The following is a 21340-nucleotide window of genomic DNA, read 5'->3' as shown; positions in this document are numbered from 1 at the left end:
TATTAAAGTAATCTATGCATGTGAAAATCTATTAAAATAGTAAAAAGTACATATGATTAAAAACAACAGTCTTTCTTTCCACACCTTGGCATCATTATGCTTCTGAAAAGCTCACAGGAATATGTAAATTGTTTTAACTCTTTGCTCTAATTGACCAATTAGATTTAACAGTGCTGAAATTCACATATCCTTTCACAAAATTAAAAACAGAGATCTCTAGTAAGAATATAGGAGGCCAAGATTCTATGGTTTTAAAAGTAGTATAAATTTCATCAACATCTTTAAGGATGCAGAGTATAGAAGGTGGGGTTGTAAGTAAGATAAAAAAATTGTATTTACTAGTTTGGAGTTTTTGTCCTCTCTCCTGGGAAAGGTGGGTTTGCAAATGTATGGGAAAAATAGGCATTTCTATGGCCTTGAGATAAATAGAAACTGAACTTTTACTTTATTGCCAAAGCTCAAAAGACCATGTCTGCAAAAGTGTACAGCATTAAATATGTAGCTATTTTGCTTACCTACAACAGTGCCAAAAAACTGAAATCACATATTCTCAGGGGAGAGAATTCAACTCACCTAATTAAGTCAAATTAAAAATATATAACACATTAAATAATTGAAAGCAAAAAAAGAAAGAAGATGACTCAGATATAAAGGCCTCTTTTAAAAATTACTTTTTTTATGTACAACAAATTGTTAGAGCAATGCTTATTAACAGTGATTTATCACCCCTTAAAAAATTTGTTTTCCTTTTCCAATTGTTGTTGCCATTTCTCTTTGTAGAATGGAGACCTTATAGTGGGAGGACCTGGAAGTTTTTATTGGCAAGGTATGTTCTGTTGGCAGAGAGGACATGCACATTTGTTGTTACTAGTAAGCTGTTGAAACAGAGTTACATCAAACACTGTCTTTTACTATGTTAATCTCATACCTATATTCATAGTTCCTCGAGTGAATGATGTTTTTCAGTTTGTACTCTGTTATATTGTCACAGCTTAATTCATTGATTCACAAGCTATTTACTGAGGCTATGCCAGGCTTTGTGCTAGATGCTGGGGACACAATAGCGAGTAAAATCAGACACTGTTCCTGCCCTCATAGGAGTTGCTATCTAGGGAAGGATACAAACATTAAATGAATACTCGTACAAGTACAAAGAAACACCAGGCATGATACTCACTATGAAGGAAACGTATGTCAAGATGGGGCCACGAGAGCCAGGAGGCTCCTCTGGGGTGGCTGTATGCAGGCGTGCCCTCTGCACGCTGGCTGACAGCGAGCTGGAGTACAGCCTGTGCCCTGCTTAGGGGGAAAACCTGAATGCAGAGGGGATGACTTGCTCTGATTCTTGTAAATGTGTTACACAGGTCAACTTCTTTGCAAGCAGACAACCCTGAACTGAGATCTGAACTCTGAGTAGGAAATAACTAGGTGAAGAGAGGAGAGACTATGAAAATGACCTTGCAGGATATTTGGTCTGGTCCAAATGTCTATGAAAGCATTTGATCCACATCAACCCAGCTAACTAACCCAGGTGGCTGAAGAAAAAAAAAACCTTACACCACTTGTATATGGGCGATAGCTGAAGCCATAGGTGTGGACAGGCTGCTCAATGAAAGATGACAGAGAATATAGACTGAATGTTGGCTGTAATGTTTAGGATAAAGAGAGAGTCGAATCTGAGAGAGATGAATAATTGAGTGAGGGTTGCCTTTTTATTGCAGAAGACCTGATCATGTTTAAAATCCAATGGGAAAGATACAGGAGAGATGAATTTATGATAAAATCTTATATGAAGTTACTATTAAGCACGATTCACACATATATAGCTATGAACATCAAATAATTAACATTTCCATCTTTAAAAATTATTTTGTAAACTAAAAACAATATAGTTTACACAGTGGATGGATATAAAATTAAAATCATGTGTATTTAAAAGGACCGTCTTCTAATTCACTTGATTAATTTCATATAATTCTTTTCTTAAATTGAAAAGTGCCTGATACAGATGATTTGCTGAAAATTAGCCATATCAAGGGAATATAGAAGCATTTGTCTGAGACAGATAATTTAAAATTTTATTCAGTCTTAAGATTATAGTGTTTATAGAAGCAGCTACAGGAAACAGCAAAGGCAGTGTGTATGCGAGAGGAGGGAAGGGGCTGTTTAGCTTTAGCCTAGAGAAAATTGGCAAATTCCAGAGACATTGTTCAGAAACTCATGTGTAAATACCATTGTCTTAATATAAGAACAGTCATTTCAGACACAGTCACTTGGGTATATTTGTGGCCTGCTTTGACAGTTTTATTCCTTTTGGACTTCAGACAAGAATGTGAAATTATGTGTGAATTCCCAAAGAATAATTTGACTTTAAAATTAATATTAAATGTTAGTCTCTTCAAAACATGCCTCCATTTTTCTCTCAAAGAGAGATCATATTTTTCCCTTAGATGTCCATAATAGATATGGGAAGGCATAAAAATTGTGGTGGGAAGTTGCTGGCCACCGTTCGGATTTCTCTTTGTCCCAGGCAATATAAGCATGTTTCCAGACCTGTGACAGTGACTTTATGTGGGAGAGATGAACCAATGTTCTGATCATATCGATGTTGCTGGCCATTGATTCTGTTTTTTTCTTTTTTGCTAAAATTCTGGCTCTCACAGGGCCTAGCTGCTTCTCACTCTCATAATATCATGCTCTGTACAGTTTAGCATGAAAAGTAGATGGCTCAAAGATTCCGTATTTCTTCCTTTAATGTAGCCATGTTTCACAATCTCTTAATCAAATGATTTAGATTTAAAATATCTGTATCTTGTAACAACATAAAAAGTTCAATTAGAATGTCAAAGGAGATCTTCATTTTCATGCCAAATACCATAAGGGCAAAACCACCAGGTGATCTTAGAGAAAGAGTGTAAGTATTCTGGGCCTCAGCCTCCCCATGAAAATTGGGTGGGATGGTCCCAAAGGCAGAGAATGTTTCTCCTAGCTAGAATGTAACCATAAATTTTGCCTACAGGTGTCTTCACTCTTAGCTGTTTTTGACATTTGAAGGTCAAGGGACTATATCTGGTGAAGGAAGACATAAAATGCATAGTTCATCTCTGGCTCTTGTGTCCCAGTGGAGAGCGCTCTCTCCCAGCCGTAACCAGCCACAGCTTGCAGCTGCTGTGGCCCACCAGAAACTCCATCCCTGAAGATGCAAGCACTCCCATGATCATTTTTAAAGGAGTATGTGTTGCTCAGATGTTCAGGCATTATTCAATTAATTTATCCATTTGTTTGAATGCAGGTCAGGTGATCACTGCCAGTATTGCAGACATCATTGCAAATTACTCCTTCAAGGATATTCTAAGGAAACTGACTCGAGAAAAACAGACGGAAGTGGCTCCAGCTTCCTATGATGACAGTTACCTGGGTGAGGCCCGTTGCTCAAGACACTTGTTCCCTCAAAAGACAAACATATTTAATGTGTGGATATGTTTTATTCCTCAGTTATCTGATATTATTTGGCATCTTATACATATTTTCTTTTTTTTATGTTCCAGTGACACTTATTCTTACTTTAATATTTTTTGTCTTTTTCTGCTTTTGAAATGAGCTCTCAGTTACAAAATATCCAACTACACTAAAAAATGCCAGCCACTGACACAGCACGGAGAAGCCCACAAATGAGGACAGATAGCAGCAGCGGGTGGCAAGAGGTGGGAAGTGACTGAAGCAGTGGTTAACAAACTTTCACAGGAAGCTGAAACTATCCAACAGGTTGAGCCCTAATTTAGCACAGGTTACACTAGTCAATACCTTGGTAGGTGGCCTCAGTGTATTTGGGTTCAGATTCTACACGACAACACAATTTCTTCCAGTTAGGAGTTCTTGGCTTGCACCGATCACAGGGTGGCCGGAAGGCACTGGACTGGTCTATTAGTTTTTCAAAATGCTGTTTTAGACCTGATAGATGTACTGAGAGACTTCAGGAGCTCTACACTTCAGCAACAGCATATAATCAGCATTTCCCAGCTGGATACATAGCTCAGCCAAGATCCAAATGCCATTGGTGAGCTTCAGAGATTGGTACAGCATGTCCTGCCCTTCCTTCCACATTTCACTTGGCAATAGTATAAACATTGTTTTGCAACTTGTTGGAAATAGTGTCAGCATTTCAATGACATTCCTTAATCTGAAACTGAAGTTCATTTTTATTGGGATTATCCTTCCACGTAGTGAGGAAGACCTGGCACTGCATTTTTCCATCTTCTACAGAAAGCACATTGAGTGGGATGAGGCAGCTGAACTGGAAGACATCGATATCGCTTTTCACAGCCACTTGCAGGTTATCCAGAGGTTCCGTCTTCATGACTGGGCCCAAGGTGTTGAGGGGCAGGGAGACACGGTGCTCTGGTTTGGCGTCAGTGGTGTGTGGATGGCCAGAGGAATGCTGGGGATCGCACCTAAGCTGTCCTTGTGAAACTGGATCACAAAGTCTGCCCTGGGTTGCAGAGCTTTGTTGGTGAAGATCATTTCCATATAGATGTGCCCCTGATGATGAGCAAAGTTTCCGGAAATCTCCAAGCTTTTAGCCTTTACTGCAGGCAGCCAGACAGCCTCAGGAGCCACATTTCTGCCATGTGCCATGCCTCTCCCTGTGGAGAGCTCACACAGATCAATCATTCAGATCTCTGCTGACCACAGCAGGTAGGTGAAGGAGCAAAGGTTGCAGGCACTGATGATGGGGCGAAGGATTGTCCTACTGCCAGGCTTCCTCCATTGCCCTCACCAAGGTCACTGCCAAGCAGACAATCTAGTCCTTCTCCCAAGAGATCCACTGCTCCCACCTGCATGGAGGATACCTCTGGCACATTGACTGGGGGACCGAGGTCAAGTTTTAAAAGGTCTCCCAAAAGGTCACCTTGGGAGGGACTAACCTGAGGTGCTCCAGGTTGGTGGCACTGGTGGTGCCAACAGGGCCATCGCCAGCATCAGTGCTCCCGTGATGTATTAGCAAGAGTTTGCAATGGATTCCATGGCCTCCTTCCACAAGAGCTGTGATACACACCGGCCAATAAACCTGTGGGGCAGATTAGCTCATTCAGCAGAGTTGGCTCAATAAGATCTGTCCCCCCAGAGATCAGCAGCTCCTCAGACAAGACTGCTTCTTTGGCTGTGACAGGGTCCATTGAGAGAAGCTGCCAATAAATACAATCCTTATCTCAAAGGTCAGGATTATCAGAATCCTGTGTTGCCAAACTCAAGACCTGCTGTACCAGCTCCTGTGTTTCTGATGGTCTCTCAAGGAATGGTTTCACTGTGGCAGTAAGCAGAGTGAGCTGCAGCTGGGTGCTTCCATCCTGAAAACCCTCCAGGAAGCGCTCTAGTAACTCATCTGCATTGTCAGTTCTTTCAGCATATTCTCCCACAATCCAAATCACAGCTGCTCGAGCATCTGGCTCATCCAACAAGTCTAAGTTCTCACACAGAGTAGCAGTAAGACTTTCATAGTTGCTGGGGTGCTTGCGGAAGATGTCCCTGATGACGATTGCCTCTTGGACTACATAATTTACTTTGGTCTGGATGAGATCAAGCAACGTGATTACACAATGTTCTGCAGATTGCACCACTTCGATGGCACACCGTTCAATGGCCCGCACAGCTTTGCAAACAAAGTCAACACCCACCTCTGGCATATTCCTTCCATTTGGCCAGAACCCAAGCAATATTGGCTTGGGATGCTAAAGGGATCGTGATGTCCAACTTCTCTAGTTTAGCATAGATGAGATCACTATACTTCACAAAGAAGACTTCGATTTTCTGCTTTAAGAAAATCGCCTTTTCTGAGCATTTAGGTTGACATTGCTCAGGGCGACATACTGCACCTCTGACTCCCCAGACGGCAAAGTGATGAGTGGAGGGGCCAACTTCTTCTGCAGCATATTGTAGTAGTCAGAGTCCTTGGGTGACAACTCCAGAAATTTCATTAGGACTTTTACTGCTAAAAGCACCATTGCTGAGCTGGAATGAAATAGCCGGGGAGTCACCCACTCACGGATGCTCTGAGCCTCTCGATCATCTTTAGGGTTATAATTGGACAGACAGTCAGGGATGAAAATCTGGCCCCATTCTCTGCACTCAATCAGGGCGGTCAGCAGCTTATTAATGTTCTGTGGGTTCAGATCGAGTAAGTTGCTGTTTGGGTGATATTCACTGATTGCAGATAACCCTGTACAGCATTAGCCACCACCATTGGATTTGAATCTGCTATGAGATCCCGCAGAGAAATCCCTGATTTCCCACCATTTGGGCATTAATATCATAGAGTTTTGCCATGCAGACTGCTGCTATTTTTGGAACATAGGGATCTTCACCCTTCAAGCACTTGTGGAGGGGCTCACAGAGATATTATGCGATCTTGTCTACCTGGATGCACCCCATGGCTCTGACTGCCGAGGCCTGAATCAGAGATTGGGATCCTCATGGTCCCTTACACAGCTGTTGGCAGCCGTGATGGCCATGTCTGGTGACCCTTGGCATGGTCCCTCAGGCAGAGAGACACAGCTGCTTCAGTTCCAGGCTGTCAGTCTGTGCATAGTTCACTGCACTGGGAAGCAGGAAGCTGACATCCTTCCCCCTGGTCACAGCAGCAGTCACTTTCTTCACAGCCTCCTTTCTCTTTTCTTTCTTTTCATTGTCGAGTCCAGATTTTCATTCAAAGATTTCTCCTGTTTTATTGGTTGTGAAGTACTGTGAGTCGGTCATGGTGCTGGCTCTTTAATGTGTACCAGGGGCGAGGGTGAGGTGGCGGCAGCAGCGAGAGAGCATGGTCTGGGTGCTGTTGCAATCAAGTTTTCTTTTCTTATTAGCTTCGATGGGCCCTTAGCTTTCTTTTCTTTTGATCCAGCCATGATTCAGCCATGATATATACCCTACAGACTTGACAGCTATTTTTTTAAAATCCTCACCTGAGGGCATTTTCTCATTGCCTTTAGAAAGAAAGGAAGGGAGATAGACAGAGAGGGAAGCATCAATCGGTTGCCTTCTCGTATGTGCCCTGACCAGGAATCAAACCTGCAACTTGGGTGGGTACCCTGACTGGAAATTGAACCCACAACATTTTGGTCTATGGGATGAGCTCCAACCAGCTGAGCTACACCAATCAGGGTGACTTGACAGCTATTTTATAGGCTCTATAGCAGCCTCATGCATATATATTTTGCCAGTGGTGGTGGGTACTGAGAGGGGCTGCCCAGTACTACACTGTGGGCAAAATGATGGTGGCCTTTCCAATTTCTAGAGCGACAGCAAGAGACTTTCCAGTTGCTAGAATGTTTGACAGTTCATTATGCGCAAACCACACAATGTCATTTCACCACCATTGTTCCACCTGTGGTACCCTAATTGGCATTTTGATAGTTCGATGCATTTAAAAAGAAAAAGTTGTGTTTTGTGATATCACCACATTTTAGAGCTGAGTGAAATTGGTGGAAAACCATCATCAAATGAATTAGGAATTAGGCCTTGTTAGCCATCAGAAATAGCAAAATCTAAGCAGAAGTGATGCCATTCAGAATATCACGTCTGATCATGATGAATCAGTGATTGTAAAATGCAGTGGTGGCCTTTGCTCTTGAAGGTGAGTTGTGAAGCATTCCTGCTTTAAAAAGTGACCCCAGATTAAGTGTTGCCACACTCAGAAATATTCTTCCAGGAGTTAGCACAAAAGTGTTCATGCTGGTGTGCTTAGCTTTTCTTTTTAGAGAACCTTAAACTTTTATGTTACAATATTTGTTGAGAGTTCTGTAAAAAGCAGTACTATGGTAGTTCTTTCATTTTTCTAGACATTTAGCTAATTTATTTGTAAAGCATTCAAATGTAATTTTTTTTCTTTGAAACAGGGTATTCAGTTGCTGCTGGGGAATTTACAGGAGACGCTCAGCAAGGTGAGGGACATTGTTGAATGTAAGTCATTTATAAAACATGGAGAAAGGTAAAAATCACCTTAAAAGACCTTTTACAAATATAATTTTCTTTATGTATATTATATTGTGTATATGTATATTATATTGTCTATATGTATATTATATATCCAATGTATATAAATGGAATCTAAGAATGTATATGATAGTTTGTAGAAAAGCAAAAAACACATACACTTTGGCATAGATTTTTAAGTCTCAAAGAATTTCATATGAATGAATACTAATCTTTAAGCAATCTAATTAAGCAATAAAAAATTAGTTCCATAGTCCCATGTTATGAATAAGAAAAACACAGATAATTATATGATTTATACAAAAGCCATGCTGTTAGTGACACATCAAATGTGAGGAATCAAGATCCCTCATTTTAATTTCTGGGATCTCATACTGACATATTCAAACCAAGCTCCCCACGCAACAGCAGCCCACACCTCCACGTTACTTCCTCTTTCTCTTCGGACACGGCCAAACACAAAGTGGCAGAATAAACCAGTCTATGTCCTCACATAGCCCCCCACCTTCTGTCTTCTAGGTTTCAATCCTCTGATTCTGTATCTACCCTTGTCTTCCAGTGGCTAAATGCTAGTTTTTCTTTTGGGGCCACTTTTAAATGTCATCTCCTTTAGAAATCCTTCCTTAGCTTTCTTCTTTAAACTCCTGTATCAGGCCAGGGCTGCAGTGACTCACTTGGTTGGGCATCATCCCACAAAGTGAAAGGTCACTGGTTCGACTTGCGGCCAAGATGGAGGCATAGGTGGACACACCCTACCTCCACCCACAACCAAGATTGGAACAACAATTTAGAGGCAGAATAACACCCAGAACTGACAGAAAATTTATCTGAATGGAGTCAGACAGCCAAGAAGTTGAAATAGACCCATTCATTCAGACCGGTAGGAGGGGCAGAGACGAGCAGCGGGGCGTGGGTCATGGGGCAGAGAACAGGGAGAATTAGGCGCATAAGGCAACCGGGAGTGTGTAAGGCATCTGGGGCATGCAAGATTGCAGCGGGTGGACCCTGAGTACACAAGCAGCAGCTGGCAGACCCAGTGAGGCGGTGATTGTGGAGCAGGGCAGATCTCACAACCCAGGATCCCAGGGAAGAGACGGAGGTCCCACAGAGAACGGAGCTACCGCCATTGTTCTCTCTTGACCCCGCCCTCACATACAATGTCACAATCTAGTGACTGGGGTGCCCAGCCCTGGTGAACACTTAAGGCTCTGCCCCTCACCGTAACAGGAGCGACTAGACCAAAAAAAAAAAAAAAAAGAGAGAGAGAGAGAGGGAGAGAGAGAGATGGCTCAAACAGAAGAACAAATCAGTGCCCTAGAACTCATCCTTTTGAGCGACCAAGAGATAGCTAACCTATCAGATGCACAGTTCAAAACACTGGTGATCAGGAAGCTCACAGAATTGGTTGATTTTGGTCACAAATTAGATGAACAAATGCAGGTTACCATAAAAGAAATGAAGGAAAATGCACAGGGAACCAATAGTGATGGGAAGGAAACTGGGACTCAAAACAATAGAGTGGACCAGAAGGAAGAAAGAAACAACCAAACAGGAAAGAATGGAGAAATAAGAATTCAAAAAAAACAAGGAGAAGCCTAGGAACCTCCAGGACATCTTTAAATGTTCCAGCATCCGAATTATAGGGGTACCAGAATGGGGAAGAGGAAGAGCAAGATTGAACATGTATTTGAACAAATAATAAAGGAGAACTTCCCCAGTCTGGCGAAGGAAATAGACTTCCAGGAAGTCCAGGAAGCTCAGAGAGTCCCAAAGAAGTTGGACCCAAGAAGAAACACACCAAGGCACATCATAATTACATTAGCCAAGGTAAAAATGAAGGAGAGAATCCTAGAAGCAGCAAGAGATAAGAGGACAGTCACCTACAAAGGAGTTCCCATCAGACTGTCAGCTGATTTCTCAAAAGAGACCTTACAGGCAAGAAGGGCCTGGGAAAAAGTATTCCAAGTCATGAAAGACAAGGACCTATATCCCAGATTACTCTATCTAGCAAAGCTTTCATTTAGAATGGAAGGGCAGATAAAGTGCTTCTTAGATAAGGTCAAGTTAAAGGAGTTCATCATTACCAAGCCCTTATTTTACGAAATGTTAAAGGGACTTATTTAAGAAAAGAAGATTAAAAAAGAAAACATGTATAGTAAAAGGACAGCAAACTCACAATTATTAACAACCACACCTAAAGCAAAACCAAAAGAAACTAAGCAAACAACTAGAACAGGAACAGAACCACAGAAGTGGATATCACATGGAGGTTTAGCAAGAGGGGAGTGGGAGAAGGAGAGGGGGGGGAAAGGTACAGAGAATAAATAGCATAGATTGTAGGTAGAAAATAGACAGGGGGAGGGTAAGAATAGTATGAGAAATGTAGAAGCTAAAGAACTTGTAAGTATGACACATGGACATGAACTAAAGGGGGGAAGTGGGTGGGAGTGGGTATATAGGGTGGAGGGGAGTGAAGGGGGGAAATGGGACAACTGTAATAGCATAATCAATAAAATATATTAAAAAAAAGAAAAGTCACTGGTTCAATTCTTGGTCAGGGCACAGGTCTGGGTTGTGGGTTCAGTTCCTGGAAGGGGTGCGTATGAGAGGTAACTTATCCATGTTCATCTGTCACATCGATGTTTTTCACTCTGTCTTTCACCTCCCTTCCCATCTCCCTAGAAATAAATAAAATAAAATCTTAAAAAAAAAAAACTCCTGTACCATCTAATCTTTCCTTCCACTAAGGCATTTACCATTTATTCACTCTTCAAACATTTTTGAGCACCTACTACATGCCTGGCTATGTGTTAAGTGTTAAGCACACAGAGGTGAACCTAATCCCAGAGTGTATAACCGAGGGGTGCTAACAGACATGAAACAACAAACACAAAATACCTGATTAAAAATTGTATCAAGTTAGGGTAAAGTTCTAAACACAGAACTAATCCCATTTGGGAGGAGTCTGCCCTCATGACCTGGTCGCCTTCCAGAGAATCCATCTTAGTTTTCACTGTATGAATTTCAGAAGATAGAAGCATTCCATCCATAGCAGCACCTATCATACACATGACAGTAAATGGCAGTGTTTATTTACTAGTAATATTTATTGAATAACTCCATCAGCAATCCATATTGGTCATTTTCCATCTTGTTTCCGATGAACATCAGCTGCTTTCCACTAATGTGTCTTATAATTCACAAAAAATTAAGAGTAAATTAAATATGGCCATCTTTAGGAATCGTCACAGCTGTTTTAATAGTTTCCTCTTGACAAGACATACAGAGCAGAAGTTCATGAAGAATGGTTTTGCTACTAGGTAGAGGTTGAAAACAGGTATCTTATTTTTTCTTTAGGAGAACATTTTTCTTTTGAATACAAGCTAATTATTAAAGGCCCTCTCTTTACATCATTTTTTCTTCAAGATAGTAAAAGACAATCTATTGTGATGGTTAAAAAGCATGGACTTTGGAGCTAGACCGCAAGGGTTTAAACTCTGACTTTGCCACTTACTAGCTCTGTGAGCTAGTTACCTAAAATATTAGTGCCTCCACTTCTTTATTCCTAAAATAAGGATGGTGGTGGTGATAGTATCATTGACATCATAAGATTCTTGTGAGGATTAATGAGTTAATCCTGTAAGATTCACAGAACAGTGCTATGCCCAATACATAAAAATACCATTTAAATGTTAGCTGTAATAAGAAAGAATCCCCGGGTTAGGAGCCATCAGAGATAGAATTGAATAACTATCACTTTTATGAAGTCAGATCTTACAGGCACTTAGTGATTTTGCAAAGGAAACTGCAAAATGTGCCAAACGATTTTTAAACATGGCGTTAGGGCTCTGTTGGAAAGCTCTCCAGAAGAGCATTCAGCTTGGACCCAAGGAAATTAATGATGATGTGTGACAGCTTATCATAGGAAAACATAATAGAAAGTCATAGTGATTTTCCATGGGATCTCAGAAATATCCAGAGAATGGATCCAAGTTTTAAGTGATTTATGAGTATCTAAAGTAGAGGCATTGTTGGAGATCATAACCCATTCCTCGAACCATTCCAAGTCTAAGGCTGTTTGCTATTTACTTAATTAAACAAGAAAAAGTGGGCATTTTATGCAAAATAGTGAGCAGCTTGATGTCTTAAAGATGAGAGATTCTTAATACTGGATCCTTGAACTCTAGGTGGTACATGGATGGACCTCATGGAATTTGAACACCCAGAAATTATACACACAGTTTTGTATGTATGTGAATTTTTCTGGTGAGAAGATCCATAACTTTCATCTAATTTTCAAATGTGTTCATGACTCAGAAAAGGTTAAGATCCTCCATACTCATTTCAGAGTGAGATGAGGTGAGCTAATGCCCAAGAAAGTGATCTGGTCCCACTGAATCCTGGGATAGTCATTTGATGGGCTGGAAAGAATATTGCTGCCAGTTCTGGAGTTCCACTACTCACCAATTATGTGTGGTGACCAAACCTTTCTCATCCTCAGTTTCCCAGCCTGCCAAAAATGGATATGAATGACTACTTTTGAGAGGTTAAATTAGAGAATTATTATAAAGAATGTGCCACATTGACTAGTGGGTAGAAGACATTCAACAAATGCTAGCCTCCTTCTGCTTCTCATTAGTGGGGTTGATGTCCGTGTCATGTGTTTAGAGGCAGGGATCTAAATTTTTCCTGTGCAAGGGTCTAAATTTTTCCTGAACCATCTTCAGGAGTTACTGAAATGGTTCTAAGAAAGCTCTCATATTTTCCCTCCCCTCCCTGAATATTTAGGTAGCTGAGTGACTGTTCTCCTAACTTGCCTCAGATTCCAGTCAATTTATTGTCTTGATTGTTTTTAAACAGTTATGAATACTTGTAATCAACATTTCATTTGATAACATCTTAATGTTGTGGCCATATGAGGTTATAGACTCCAAAGTTACTGAGTGTGATGATGGTTGATTTTTTTTAAAAACAAAATGCTAAGTGTCTGTGGGATGTGAGAAGTAGTGGTTGCCGTAAGTCCCAAATGGCATAATCCCCCTTAATCTTTCCTGGTCGACAGCGTGATCCTGAAATCAGTCAATCCATTTTTTCTGTCTGTGATCTGTCTTTAGGTGCTGGGAGAATCTACTTCCTACCAAGCAAAGACGATTGAAAACCAAACATGTCACCAGTTCTGACAGCTTTCCTAGCAATGTATCCAGATAGCTTAGTTTTTCTGAACTGCATTTTATTCTTCAAGAACATTATTCTTCAAGAATATTCTTCATAATATCCAGGCCCCACTGACATTACTGCAATAGTTTCCCGGCTAGCCTCCTTGTGTTCCTCCCCACCCTCCTGTAGTCCTTGAACCCAGCAGCCAAAGTGGCCATTTAGAAACAGAAATCAGATTGTGTAACTTCTTTGCTCACAGTGGGGTTCCAGCTCATTCAGGCTAAAATCCAGGTCTTCACTATGACCCAAAAACTCTAATCATGAAGTCACTATTTGCTTTGAACTCATCTCCAACCCCTTTACCGTTTACTCCCTCTGCTGCAGCCACCGCAGCCTCCTTGTTCCTTTGAACACTCCAGACACCTTTGCACTTGCACCCTCTGACTAGAACATACTTCTCCCAGAGCTCCATGGCATTCACTTCCCCACTTTCTTCAGTCTTTGCTCACGTGTCACCTTCTCTGCAAGTCATCCCCTGGCTACCCTAATACATCACATTCCAGCTCCAGCACTCTCTGTACCGTTGGACTGCTTCATTTCCTCCACCATACTTACCTGCTTCAAACATACCATTTCACTGGCTCTGGTTTTTTAAGTGACCAACTCTTCCAACTGGAGTATTAGCTCCATGAGAGCAGGGAATTTTGTATTTCACTGTGTATCCTGTGTGTGTGTCTGTAAATATTTGTTGATTAAATGAATTAATTTACTACTGGGAGGTCCAACATCTAGTCCCAAACGAATCTCCTCTGACTATTAATGCTACCAGTGTGGCCATCCGTCTTTGCTAATGTTGAGCACAGCAAGTAGTGTTAATGCTGGAATTCGTGCTCTACTTTTAGGGGCAGGAGTGGGGGAAGGAAAATTTAAATGGAAAGGGATTATATTCCAGGCCCCTCTTTTTGAAATTAAACTACAATTTTAACACCACTGAGTCAGATAATAGTTTGATTTATAGAAATGACAGCTGGAAAGATCTTTGATAATCAGAGATTCCACCTCCCACACATTGTAGGTCACTGGAAAAAAAAGGTTCAATGGCTCATCCCAAGTGTAGGACAGTGCAAAGGGCCCAAAACACTCCTTTGTGAATGTAGAGCCAGCTCTCTCTGTGCCTTGGAACACCTGCCCCCTTTCCATAGTCCTGTTCTGTATCTCTGTCATTGAAGCTTCCTTTCTTGGCTGCCACATTGCTGCCTACTTCTTCTGCCAACAAACAGCTTCAGGGGGCAGACTCATATTATCTATGATATATGGCCTTTTCTTAGATAACCAAAATTGTTTTAATGTTTTAGTGTGACAGGAACGGTTAACTTTTTATACTAGTACAAAAGATATCACCACAGCGAAAGCTGGAAAGATCAGGGAAAGAGGCTTAACCTACAAATCACACGCAGAGCTGAGAAGCCAGGCTTATGGTCTAGAGGCAGAGACACATGGAGACGGTGACAGAGACTGGTTACTCTCAAAGTGGAGCGTCAGGTCTTCTGTTTTCTATTGTCTGCAGCAGAAGCAAAATCCAGTGCATGCAAAACCATGACTGCAAACGTCCTGCTCTCTGCACGATGTACTTATTTAAGAAATACTGTCTTTAACTGAGTTGTTGTGTAGCTGTAAAAAGAAATTATATATAAAATTCACCTTCTAAACGACTATTTTTTTTATCACCAGAATTGGTTGCTGGAGTTCCAAGAGGAGCACAGAATTTTGGATATGTGAGTAGTCAGGATACATTACAGAATATTTTCTTGTGTATACAACTTTTAAATCTTTTAAAATGCCCCTCAATAGCAAGCCCCTCTGATCCATGCTTGTTTTGTTTGTAAAAAGGAGGCCAGATCTTTTGTTCTGATCTATGTGCAGAATCAGCTGCATAACTGGTGGGACCCAGGGTGAGAGAACGCAGGGCGGCTTGTTCAAAATTATTAAGAATTTCAGGACATGGTAGCTGGGCATGAAAGCAAGGGTGGGGCCTGTCTGACCTTGGGTCCCTGTGTGACCACGCAGGTCACACACCCATGGAGCCTGCCTGATCCTTGTGTGTAATCTAGAGATAGTTGTAGAGGACCCCACTATTGATATAATCAACATTTTAATGCATTATGTAGCAGCAATAATAAAGTCAATTGTTATTTCACTAGTGCATTAGTTTTCTTAGGGCTGCCATCACAAATGACCATAAATGGGGTAGCTTAAAACAGCATAAATTTACTCTCTCAAGGGGCCTGAAATTAAGGTGTCTGCAGGGCCACACTTCCTCCTGTGCATCTAGGGGAGAATTCTTCTTGTCTCCTGAGTTTCAGGTGGCTCCCGCCTCTCCTTGGCAAGCAGTGACTTAACTCCTATCTCTGTGTCAGTCTTCATGTGGTTTTCTCCCATCTGTATCTATGTGTGCCCACTCCTTTTCGTATAAAGACACCAGTCATTAGCTATAGGGCCTGCCCCAAATCCAGGAGGATTTTATCTTGAGATCCTTAATTTACTTCATCTGCAAAGACTCTACTTCCAAATAGCAGCATGAATTTTGGGGGAGTGCTATTCAGATCCATTATAACTAGTTACTACAAAATTAAGAAAAGGAAATAAATAGACCTTATAAAAATAAAGACTTTTTAAATGAAAATATCTGAAATAATGTTTATTTTTAAAAAGTCTAGTAAACTTGTAATATTTATAGATTTGGGGTGGGCTGAATAAAATTACAAGGAATAATTTTGCTACATGAATATGGTCTTAAAATTTCATTTTTTCAAAGAGGCATAATCTCCAATTTCTCATAATAGCATGAATCTATACAAAAGTCCTAATTAGATCAATTCACCAACCATCAGATCAATTGCTCTCAAGAAATATTCAAAGGAAGCAAAATTTGAATTCAGTGTTCTTGAATTCAAATCTTATTTCTCCACTTCAGAGTAGTAATATGCATTTTGTCTGAAAGGACCCCTAGACTTAACCATAAACCAAAAGTTCAGTGGGATTTTTTAAAGATCATTCTTATGGGCCAAACTTTTATTTTACATATAGCTAATCATTTATCACTCTTCTCCAAAATTTAAAAATGATTTAAGTTATAATTAAATTTTTTTCTTTAATTCTATTTTGAATGATGTAACCTATCTAATTTCTATGATTGCAGGTTTCAATCATTAACTCTACAGATATGACTTCTATTCAGAATTTCACTGGTGAACAGGTGAGGACATTTTAATATCAAATAATGTCACTTGGTACTAATAGCATGTAGTAATTTTTATACCATTCTTTTATAAGATAAATATTTACTGAGCACCTACTATGCTCTGGAAGCTTCTCTAGGCACTGGAAATATAGCCACATATCCGACAGATGAGAACCCAGTTCTTGTGCAGCAGTGTGGGGGAGGCAGGTGGCTGGGAGGTGGTGACAGTTAATTAACAAACAGGTAAATGTCCATGACAATTTCAGATTGCGATAAATTATATAAAGACAGATTGTGATCCTTAAAAGCCAAAATGCTGCTGGGATTTGAGAGCAACCCTGTTCTATGGCAGCCTTGGATGTAGTGCCTGGTTATGAGTTCTGGGCACCCGCCTTCCATCTGAGAGGACACGGGCTTCTCAGATGTCCCCCTATACAGGGCAGAGCCAGTGATCCTGGGCTCTGCTCCCTTCCTCACAGGGAGCAAGCGTTCCTTACCACTCACTGGCTGAGAGCTTGGTAAGCATGGGCCAATTGCCTGAAAACGGGCTGCTGTCATTCTCCTGATGTTACATGCCCCATAGTCACACTTCAACCAACATCCTGCCTTTTTCTGGGTCTTGGGACCTGTTGAAAGCTGCCACATTTCTTTAAAACAGTGAATGAATATGGTGCTACCATCTGAGGCAGCCCGTCATGAGTCACACTACTAGTTTCTCTGGGCGTCCAATGCTTCCTCCCAACTCTACCAACCCAGGTAACTAAGTGTCTAGCAAGACTCACAATTGAATTTGGCCAAGTCACATCTTGGCCTTCTGCATTATGGTATAAAATGCTGAAATGCTCAACTCTTAGCTAGAGAATTGGAATAATATATTTGTCATGCAGTTACGATTAATAGAGTTTTTCAGCGAACACAGAGCATTTGTGACATTCCCCTTCCCCCCAGATCGGGGCTTCCGTCTATCCATTACTCTGCAGTTTTCAACAAAGCATTTAACAAGTCTGTCATGACACCCATGAGGCACATATGGAGAAGTAAGGCTGGGATGATAGTGCAGTTGGCTGGGTTTATGAATTTTGAACAACTCTTCCCAAGTGGTGATAATTAATGGTTTAATGAAAATCTGGCAGAGTTTCTCCTTTGCCCAGATTTGTTTTACAGTTTACATTTGTTTTACATTAGAAGTTCCTTAAACATTGTTAAATTTGGCTTTTCTAAAACTTCTCATCCTTAACATCACCTAGTTTTGCAATCTTGAATCTGAACACTTACTACGTAAATGATGATATTCCTCTGGGTGAAGGGCACACAACACCAGCCAGGAATTAAAGTGTTACTGTAAGCGTTTGGAATAGAGAAAAGAGGGGGGAGAATCTAACTCTTGTGACACTTGTTCAGTCCTGTATTCATTCCCTTGCCAGAAAGTACCTGGCACCTGGCATCTACTTTGAGTTAGAGGAACCCTGGTCAGGTGGTGCAGGTAGAAGAGTGAACGACACACACCAGCACCTTCGCCTTCTGTGGAGCACACTCTGAGTGGGCTGCACGCTGACCAAGTTAGTAGGCGATGTGCTACTGAGCCAGCAAAAGCACTGGATGGCAGAATATGGAAATAAAATATCCTGACAAGCTGAAACTATGGGCCAAACCTGAAAAGACTATAAATCTTGAAAGCTTAGGTTGAAAAGGGAAACCTATGAGCTAGTATGGGGGGAGATTATGGCACACTAGTTACACTCAGAAAAGACTTAGGAACCTTACTTGACAATAAATACAATATGAATTGATACCGAGATGCAGTTTTCCCCAAATTAAAGCCTTTGTTATTCTTCATTGATATGAAAAGCCCAAAGCAGAGTGTAAATACTACTCGAGAAGAGTGTTGGTGTGCCCACGGGGTACCAGCTTCTGTTTGGTATCCCATGCCGTGTCTCTAAGAAAAAGGGGCCGGATGGTACACCAGCTAAAAATATTTCCATGGCAGATCCCATATAGCAGTGGAATTCAATTTATTCTGTGAGGCTCAAGACTGCAAAACTCAGTAGGATTAAGGACTAGAAGTTACAGAAGGGAAAATTTTAGTAAAGAACATTCTAATAATTGAGTCCATAAATTAAATGGGCTGATTGCTGAACATTTTCAAAGGGTGTCCAAGTGGCTATCAGGGGTGTTGGGGGAAAATGATGCATTGGGTCAGGGGTTAGACTAAATGACTCCAAGACCGCCCATGTCCAACAGTCTGTGAAGTTAAATGCAGAAATGTGCTGCAATGAAATTAATCTTTCAGGGATTGAGACATGACTATAAAAATGCTTTCTGAACGTAAAATATGTCATCTCATGGTTTTCCTTTGCAGATGGCATCTTACTTTGGATATACAGTTGCAATATCAGATGTTAACAGTGATGGGTAAGTCAATAAGAACTTCCTCACTCATCATGTATTATACTCATCCACAAAAATGATATATTTTTTCCCTAAATGAAATATATCCTTCCATATCTCCTTGACAAGATAGAGGCTCTCTTGTTTTAACTTTTTTTTTTTTTTGGTTCAGGGCAAGAGGATGTATCTCCTAAAGAATTCTTTGTAATCCTGGTTTATGCTTGAGATTTTCCACATCTGCTACTTCTAGAAAAGAACTATTTTACTTAGTTTTATCTGTAATTTTTATGAATTCACTAGTCCTTGACCATTCAAAATCCATAGCCTTTAAAGAGTTTGCTCATCTGTTTCTTTCCACCCTTTAGCAAGTTATACATTCAAGCTATAACTTCAGCAAGTTATATTTTTACATAAAAATATTTTTCTCTCTTTTTTAAAAATATTTTTTCTCTTGACATTGCTTTAACTGACAGACTAGTAACACCACAGAGGAGATGAAATAATCATGTTATTTTTCAGATTATGGCAGTAAATTAAAGCTGAGCTTGAGCCAAACAACATGATAAATTATGTTAAAGTTATTACTTCAAAAATAATTATTAAGTATTAAGTATCTCTTTGGTTCACTAAAAACACTTGTCAGATAAAACAAATGATTGAGTAAGAAAATCAGTAAGTTGAGATGAACATCGTGGTCACCTGTCCAATTAATCTTGTTGGAGCACCTACTATGTGCCAGGCATTGTTCTCAGTGCTCAGAACAAGTGATGAATGGAGCTTGCATTTTTGCAGAAGGCAGATATTTGAAGAATACAATTGTGCTCCAGGATCTGGCCTAAGCTCTTTAGATTCATCATTGATACACATTAGCTGTGACTTTGTGTAGCTAGAAATGTTCTTTATACATTATGTGGTAGCTTAGGACTGGAGATGCATTTAGTAACTTTTGTACTTTTTGGAAAATATCTTTTCATTATTTTGTCATTGAACATATGTTTCTTGAGCATCTACCACACACTAGCACTGTTCTAGCTGCTGGGATGTATCAGAGAACAAAATCAAAACCTCTGTCCTCGTCAAGTTTATACTTGAGTTGGGGGGTGTGGAAGCTAATGGCAAAAAATAAACAAGTCAAGTAAACGTGTGTTAGATCACGATGAACGCTATGCAGAAAATCAGTAGAAGGGCTGAAAGCAACCAAGATGTCCTTCCGTAGGCGAATGTGTAGATAAACTGTTACACCCAGACAATGGGATATTACTTAATGCTGAAAAGAAATGAGCTGTCAAGTCATGAAAAGACATGGAGGGAACTTAAATGCCCACTGTTAAGTGAACGAGGTCACTCTGAAAGTCTACATCGTGTATGGCTCCAACTGTATGACAATCCGGAAAAGGCAAAACTGTGAGATGGTAACAGGGTTGGTGGTCACCAGGAACTAGCGGGAAAGCAGGGACGAACAGCAGAGCACAGAGGGTTTTTAGGGCAGTGAAACTGTTCTGTGTGATAACTACACAGGTGGATCTGTGTCATCATACATCAGTCAGGATGCATAGAATGTCCAACACCAAGAGCGAGCCCTGTTGCACACTGTGAACTTGGGTACTTACGATGCGTCAGTGCAGGTTCATTGATTGTGACACGTGTCCTTTTCTGGTGGGGATGTTGACAAAGGGGTGGCCGTGCCTGCAGGGTGGCGAGGGGTGTGTGGAAACTCTCTGTGTGTTCTATTTAATTTTGTTTGCACCTAAAACTGCTCTAAAAATAAAGTCTATTAATCACACTTATAAAAACAAAAACAAGGGCATAGGGAATATTGGGAGGAATGTGATTTTAAATCAGGTGGATAGGGAAGGCCTGGGTGTTAAAGTTACAGCTGAGGAAAGGCCTGAAGGGGGTAAGGGTGCAAGCACTATGATTTGGGGGGAAGAGTGTTCAAATTCCCGGAGGTGGGACCTCAAAGATGAGGGGGAGGGGCCGGGCGTGAAGGTCTGTGAGCAGGGCATTTACTCTTGACTGCTTTACACAGTGCCTCCCTGGCTCTGCCGCAAGCGGAACGGGTCTGTTTCCAAGAAGGACACCTCATCTCATGAGCCACTGATGGTTCTGAGTGAGGCAGGGGCTCACCCCAACTTCAGCCTTAGCAGGCACGCTCTGTCTGTTGGGTCTCGGGGGCGGAGGCCTTCTGGCAGCTCATGGCCAGAAGCCAGGCAAGGCAGCACAGAGGCGTGGGGCAGAGCAACAGCAGGGGCAGGAGTAGAAGTGGCTGCACTCTGGATAGACTTCAAAGGTCCGTTGGAATGGAAGCAGTGATTTAAAATTAAATTGCTTCAACCTTCAGCTGTCTGAGTTGTGAAAAGAAAGTGACAATTAGGATGACCATTCACAATTTCCAACCCGGATAAACTGTATTTGTTATCAGAGCCTTTTCGTAATTTAGAAAGCAAATGGCTGAAGAAGAACTTGAGTCCAAAACATGGAGTATTGTCCATTCTTCAAGGAAAGCACAAGGTCCCACAGTGGCCTTTAGGGTGCGGTGCAGACACGTCTCTCTGAACAGAGGGTGAC

At 41.0% G+C, this 21340-nt stretch overlaps 1 protein-coding gene and 1 pseudogene across 1 annotated transcript in view; one reads left to right on the top strand and one right to left on the bottom strand.

The window, feature by feature from the left end:
- The window catches only part of ITGA8 (integrin subunit alpha 8), a 170339-nt gene that overhangs the window by 36738 nt on the left and 112261 nt on the right, over positions 1–21340 (top strand). The window contains exons 6-11 of the mRNA XM_028508025.2: positions 781–826; positions 3293–3418; positions 7890–7934; positions 14875–14918; positions 16343–16399; positions 18744–18796. Coding sequence (XP_028363826.2) covers positions 781–826; positions 3293–3418; positions 7890–7934; positions 14875–14918; positions 16343–16399; positions 18744–18796 — 371 coding nt within the window. The remainder of the gene's footprint in view (positions 1–780; positions 827–3292; positions 3419–7889; positions 7935–14874; positions 14919–16342; positions 16400–18743; positions 18797–21340) is intronic.
- LOC114493249 lies at positions 3579–6944 on the bottom strand (annotated as a pseudogene).

The sequence above is a fragment of the Phyllostomus discolor genome, chromosome 1 (genome assembly GCF_004126475.2).
Source record: "Phyllostomus discolor isolate MPI-MPIP mPhyDis1 chromosome 1, mPhyDis1.pri.v3, whole genome shotgun sequence".
Taxonomy (NCBI): domain Eukaryota; kingdom Metazoa; phylum Chordata; class Mammalia; order Chiroptera; family Phyllostomidae; genus Phyllostomus; species Phyllostomus discolor.
This window is presented reverse-complemented; position numbering and strand designations above follow the sequence as displayed.